This window comes from Trachemys scripta, chromosome 16 (assembly GCF_013100865.1).
Source record: "Trachemys scripta elegans isolate TJP31775 chromosome 16, CAS_Tse_1.0, whole genome shotgun sequence".
In the NCBI taxonomy this organism is placed as follows: domain Eukaryota; kingdom Metazoa; phylum Chordata; order Testudines; family Emydidae; genus Trachemys; species Trachemys scripta.
In genome coordinates, this window is record NC_048313.1 from 28454148 (window position 1) to 28460995 (window position 6848).

The 6848-nt window shown below is 56.1% G+C and overlaps 1 protein-coding gene across 1 annotated transcript in view; it reads left to right on the forward strand.

Moving 5' to 3' along the window:
• The first annotated feature begins 139 nt into the window (after nt 1-139).
• Nucleotides 140-6848, forward strand: part of LOC117889034 (cAMP-dependent protein kinase catalytic subunit alpha-like) — a 10738-nt gene continuing 4029 nt past the window's right edge. Inside the window, exon 1 of the mRNA XM_034792840.1 lies at nt 140-199. Coding sequence (XP_034648731.1) covers nt 140-199 — 60 coding nt within the window. The remainder of the gene's footprint in view (nt 200-6848) is intronic.

Genomic DNA, 6848 nt, shown 5'->3' on the forward strand with positions numbered 1-6848 from the left:
AGGGATGCTGGCTGGGCTGGGGGAAGCAGGGATGCTGGCTGGCTGGGCTGGGGGAGGCAGGGTCTGGCTGGCTGGGCTGGGGGAGGCAGGGATGCTGGCTGGGCTGGGGGAGGCTGGTGCTGCAGCTCCCCCCGGTGGCATGAGGCGACAGAGCAGGCCCAAGCTGCAGCTATCCAGGCCTGAAGAGGGGCAGCAGCAGGTGAGGGCGTGGGGGGCAGCGGCCCAGACGGAGGGAGTGTGCACTGGGTGGGGTGAGTGCTGGAGGATGCCACGGCCTGGGATGGATGCAGAGGGGTGATGAGAAGGGACCAGCACTGAGAGAGGCACGATGTTGTGGGTTTTAAAGGGAGGCTGGAATAGGGCTCGACCTAGAGACCAGGGGCCATGAAGGAGGGAGGCAGGGGGGAGCTAGAGCCAGAAGTGGCATGGGCAGACCCTCCCCAGTGCAGCCAAGCCAGGTACACACACGGTCCCACCCATCACTCTTGTGCCATGAGACGGGGGTACCCAATCGCCCTCTGGCCCCTTCATTACTCTGGAGACCTGAATTATGCCCACTCTGACTCACTGCATGGAATCATAGAAATGTGGGGCTGGAAGGGACCTTGAGAGGCCACCTAGTCCAGACCCCTGCACTGAGGTAGGACCAAGTAAACCCAACTCATCCCTGACCATGTTCATCTAACCTCTTCCTGAAAACATCCAGTGATGGGGATTCCATAGCTTCTTTGGTAACCTGGTCCCAAGCTGAACTAGCCTTAGAGTTAGAAAGTTTTTCCTAACCTCAGGCTCTCTTGCTGCAGAATAGGCCCATTACTTCTTGTCCTACCTCCAGTGGGTGTGGTCTGGAGAACAATTGATCCCCATCCTCTTTATAACAGCCCTTCACGCAGCTAAAGACTGTTGTCAGGTCCCATTTCAGTCTGCTTTTCTCCAGACTAAACATGCCCAGTTTTTTAAACCTTTCCTCAGAGGTCAGGTTTTTTCAACCTTTTCTCATTTGTATTGCTCTCCTCTGAATGCTCTCCCCCACCCACCCCGTTTGTCCACGTCTTTCTTAAAATGTGGCACCCAAACCTGGATGCAGTACTCCAGCGGAGGCCTCCCCAGTGCCGAGTAAAGCAGGACAGTTACTTACCTCTTGTGTCTTACATACAACACCCCTGTTAATACAACCCAGAATGATAGTCGCCTTTTTTGCAACTGTATCACACAGTTGGCTCATATTCACTTTGTGGTCCACTATACCCCCCAGATCCTTCTCAGCAGTGCTACCACCTGGCCTGTTATTCCCCACTGTGTACTTGGATTTGTCCTTCCTATGTGTAGTACTTTGCACTTGTCTTTATTGAATTTCATCCTGCTGAATTCAGACCAATTCTCCAATTTGTCAAAGTCATTTTGAATTTGAATCCTGTCCTTGGGGTCACCTGCAGATTTTATAAGCATACTCTCCACTCCATTATTCAAGTCACTAATGAAAATATTGACTAGTACTTGACCCAGGACTGGCCCCTGTGGGGCCCCACAGTTCCCCCAGTTGGACAGCAGAGCATTGATAACTATTTGAGTACCGTCTTCCCACCAGTTTTGCTCCCACCTGATTGTAATTTCATCTAGGCCACATTTCCCTAGTTTGCGTATGAGGGTGTCAGGTGGGACTGTGTGTGGTCCTACAGGCACCCCAGCACCAGAGGGCAGGAGGCTGTGTAGCAGTGCTTTCCAGCAGGCCCGACCAGCTCAGTGCACCCCCCACACAGTTGTCATATTTATTTAACAGGTGTCTTGTAAGATGTCATTGGAAAATTAGCAACTCACTGATCATCAATATTCTTGCATGATGGGTGTATGGTTAACATATAGCGAATTATAAATATGTTCCGAAAATGTGTGTGGGGAGCAGGGCTTAAGGCACCTGCCCTAGGAAAAGAGTGTGGTTCCACCTGCTTAAATGTGTCTCCAGTGTAAAGTGAGTAAGCAGAGACAATGGAAGTACATTTCCATAGAAGGTAAACAAAGCCATCAAACTAGTGAGGCGGGGAGAGAGCCACGTAACTATCACCGGGGGGGGAGGAGACTAGAAAGTAACTGAACTGGGAGAGCTTCCTGGCTTGGAACACAAAGATAAGCTTTGAGGCTATAAGCAGAGAGAGCCACTATGGAATCTTTCACCTGAGGAGACAAAAAACCCAAGATGTCATGGGCTCTACTCACTGCTAGGGGCCCCTCCTCCTGGCCGCTCTGGGGATTAGCTCCTTCCAGGTGCTCCACCCTCCTCTGGCGGTGTCGCCACCCATCATCCCCTCTCACCCTGCAGCCTCTCTCAGTCATAGAATCATAGAAGATTAGGGTTGGTAGAGACCTCAGGAGATCATCTAATCCAATCCCCTGCTCAAAGCAGGACCAACCCCAACTAAATCATCCCAGCCAGGGCTTTGTCAAGCTGGGCCTTAAAAACCTGTAAGGAAGGAGATTCCACCACCTCCCTAGGTAACCCATTCCAGTGCTTCACCACCCTCCTAGTGAAATAGTGGTTCCCAGGAGCGGCGCCAGGGTTTTTGCCGCCTTAGGCAGCAGCGCTCCTCCTCTGAGCATTCAGGGGGCCTGGGGTTTCGGTGGCGGGGTTCCTTCCGCTCCGTGTCTTTGGGGCACTTTGGCGGCGGGTCCCGAAGTGAGTGAAGGACCCGCCACCAAATTTCTGCCAAAGACCCAGAGCGGAAGGACCCCCTGCCTCCAAATTTCCACCGAGGGCTAAGGACTGGGCAGCCACGTTGGAAGAAGAACTGTGGTGAGAAAACTCTAGGTGCTTAGAAACCGAGTGTTTAATAAGTTGTTCCAGTATCTTTCCAGGCTGGCTCGTCGATAATCCCCGGGTCCTCTGCATTTCCCCTTTTTAAAGATGTGAGCTTTGTTTGCCCTTCTGCAGTCCTCTGGGACCTCCACTCATCCTCCAGGAGTTCTCAAAGATAATCTCTAACCATTCCAAGATTGCTCCAGCCACTTCTGTAAGTCCCCTAGGGTGGATCTCCTCAGGCCCTACTGACTTGAAAACATTTCACTTATGTCTGTGTTCTTTACCCAGTTCTTTCCCTAGGCTGGCATTTTCCCCCTCTCTGCACAGTCCCAACCTTTTAAATCTCTTTTTACGGGGGATTGTCTCCAAGCCCCTATCCCTTCTCCCTGCCATCTCTGCTGTTGTGCCCTGCTGAGTCCCTTGGGGACAGCCACTCAGCCCAGCACATGGTGCCCAGGCACAGGTGCCCCCTGTTGTAGAGCTGCACACCAGCCACATCCTTCACGTCAGCCCCCAGCCTGGCCCCCCACAGCCCAGCGCTGTATTGGCTGTGTGAAGGTGCGGGGTTCATTGAGCTGTTCCCAGGGGAGTCTGTGCTGCTCCCAGCCGGGTGCATGGAGACATTGGGTTATTCCCCCAACTAGGGATCACTTGGTGCTGGTCCATGCCAGACTGCCTCCAGCTCAGTAGACCTTTGGTCAGAAGCGTGCGCGCGCACACACACACACACACACACACACACACTCTCTCTCTCTCTCTCTCTCTCGTGGTGCACTCTCCCCTGGTGCTTCTCTCCCCCATCACATTCCTGCCTCCTAGGCTCAGTGTTTCCAACCCGCACAACTTGATCATGACTCACATTTCTCAAATCCCCAGCTCCTGGCATCATGTGATTCTGCTTCCAATGAAAAAACAAAGTGAGTTTCGGGCCCTCCTGGCCAGCTGCAGAGAAAAGCTGGCAAATGTGGCCCTCTAAGGACTCAAAGAGCAGTCAGCCAATAAACAGACCCAAATCTGATCATATTTAAAACCTCATCATTAGCTGGGCAGCGGTTCCAAGTTAGTTAGAGGCGCCAGGCTCCCCCCCAGAGATGGCTGCGTGTCATGGCCCTGGGGAAGCGTGGAGGTGCATAAGAGGCCGCTGCCATCCGGAGTGCCTAGACTGTGCAGGAGCTGGGCTTCCCATGGGCACAGAGGCCTCTGGAGGAGAGTCCTTACCATCCACCCAGGCAGCACTCCAGCCCCTCTGGCTGTGGCTGTCCCCTCCTTCCCCCAGTGTTCCCTAGCTGGCCACGTGACCTCTCCACCACCACAGGACTCTATCCTACACAACGGGACTGGAACCAAAGGCCCTGCTGGGACAGAGTAACATGGGGTTTGGGGAGCTGGGGAGAAAGGGCAATGGAGCAGGGCAGCTCCTCCCACCAGGCTGTGTATGCCCCTGCCACTTCAGGACTCATCAAACTCCCTTCCCCGCACAGCAATGCCGAGCTGTCTCTGCTCCCTCCCTTATGCCCACTATCACAGCTGGTGTGGGGTGATGCTGCCCCCCAGAGGAAGTTCTAGGAGCTGCAGTACCAGGCCAGACAGGAGCATCGGGCTCCAGAGACACTAACCGGTGTGTGGGACTCTGCACAGGACCAGGCTCCCGGCTCCGTGGCGCGCAGCGGGCTCCAGATGAGCAGCGCATAGCAGGCACTGAGTGCAGGGTGCCCCCTGGGCCATGTCTGTACATCTGTCTCTGCAGGCTGTCCCTTGCGCTGTGCCAGGGCATGCTGCGCACGCCGGTGCCGGGGGGAGAAGGATGTCACTTGGGAGGCCAGGCTGACCTCACCATGGAGCGGCACAGGCCCTGGGTTAGCCAGGATCAGCCCGACCAGCTCAATCCAGGAGCCAGAGGAGCTGGGGAAATCTGCCTGGGCTCCAACTCTGCTGTCCATGTCCACCCATCCTCCCTCATGTCTGTCCACCCCCAACCCAGTCTCGCCGTCTGGCTCCTACTCTGGGACCCTGTGTCACAGACATGCCATCTGCGTCCAACCATCTGCTCACTATTTCACCAATGGGGTGGTGTGTGGTTATTGGAGGGGCCTGGCACAGGAATTGCTGGTAGAGTTCTGGAACGTGGAGGATATTGGGTTCCAAACCCGTGAGAGGTGAACCGTGGGTCACCCAGCTGCCTCCATCAACACCGAGAACCACTGGCATCTAGGACCCAGCCCAGCCCAGAGTTCACAGTCCAGGGACGACCCAGAGGTGAGCATTGACACAGGAAAAGGGTCTGAGACTGTAAGAGAAGGAAAGAGGGCACAAGTGCTATCCATCAGGGAGGCAACGCTCTGCCAGCAGGAGCCTCCCAGGAAATGTGGAGCCCAGCTCCCTGGCCTGGACAAGCGCTGGACAGACTGACCACTGGGACAGAGATACCTTATCACACCGGAAAGGAACTGGTTAATAAGCCCAGGCTCTAGACCGCGTTTGATGGGGTTATTTCAGGGGTGGGCATCCTTTTTGGCCCGAGGGCCACATCTGGGCATAGAAATTGTATGGTGGACCATGAATGCTCACAAAATTGGGGTTGGGGTGTGGGAGGGGGTGCAGGCTTCGGGGTGGGGCTAGAAATGAGGAGTTCAGGGTGCAGGAGGGGGCTCTGGGTAAGGGCATGGGGGGAGGCTCAAGGGTGCAGGCTCCGGACAGCGTTTACCTCAAGCGACTCCCGAAAGCAGCTACATGTCCCTTCTCTGGCTCCTACACGGAGGCGCAGCCAGGCAGCTCTGCACACTGCCCTGTCTGCAGGCACCACCCCTGCAGCTCCCATTGGCTGCGGATCCTGGCCAATGGGAGCTGCGGGGGCAGAGCTTGGGGTGGGGCAGCATGCAGAGCGGAGCTCCCTGGCTGTCCCTATGCGTAGGAGCTGGAGAGGGGCCATGCCGCTGCTTCTGGGAGCTGCATGGAGCGGCAGCCAACCCTGCTCCCCAGCTGGAGCCGCTGCTTTCGGGAGCCGCATAGAGCAGCCCCCGACCTGGTGGGCCAGATCTGGCCCACGGGCCCTCGTTTGCCCACCCCGGGTTATTTGACCTGTAACTTTTGACCTGGCCCGGGCTTTTATTTGAATTTTAACACGAGTTCTGGTAAATTAATGTGTTAGATTTTACTTTGGCCACCTCTAAGCCCCCTGTGCTAAGGAGTGGTGCACTGAGGTGGAACCAGTGAACTGGAGCGCCCCGCTTCCCTGCCGGCAGCGGATTGCGTTGCATAGCGGGTGTCCAGAAGACAAGGGACTGGGCACATGAGTGCAACAAAGTGGGGGTGTAAATTGCTCGCCTGTCCTGGGAAAGAGCAGGGCTCGTGGAGTGTCATGGCTGCTACGTCCCAGCTTTTAAACCATCCCTGGAGGAGCCCTTCAGGGAGCCAGACCCCCGAGGGGTCCCGCTCTTCCTTAAGGGCACACCACACTGCCTCAGCTCCTCCAAGACTGAGCCCCTGGGCTCCAGCCCTCCTGCTTCACCCTGGGAGCTCCACCCGGCGCGTTCAGCTGAGACAGACGCCTGGCCAGAGACTTGCCCACTCCTCAGGGCCCAGTGCACCCTGGCAAGGATGTGCAGTGACACCAGGCCATGTTTTCACACGGAGTCAGGTTTATTAGTCATCTGCATCCCAGCCCGGGAAGTCCCCAGGTTAGCCCAGAGGCTAAGACACCGTCCATCCAGCGCACCACCCAGCCAAGCTGCCCTGGAACCCCCTTCTGGCTCCAGCTCTGTCTCTGGCCCAGCTGAGAGGTGCTGAGTCCCTCCAAAAGCCAACTCTGTCCTGTACCCTGACACCTCTCAGGCCACTGTCCTCGAGCTGGGCTGGGCTCGGCTTCCTGCGGAGAGGTGGCAGGGTGGGAGGAAGGTCCTTTCTCTTGGTTGCTGGGTGTAACCGTCTTGGCCATTGAGGTCCCACTGTCTTTCTGAATCCTTCATTGATACGGGTCAGTTTCAGCCAGTCCTTTAACACTGCGTTCATTCCCCCCAGACAGCTACATGACCCATCACCCCATGGCTTCTGCTCC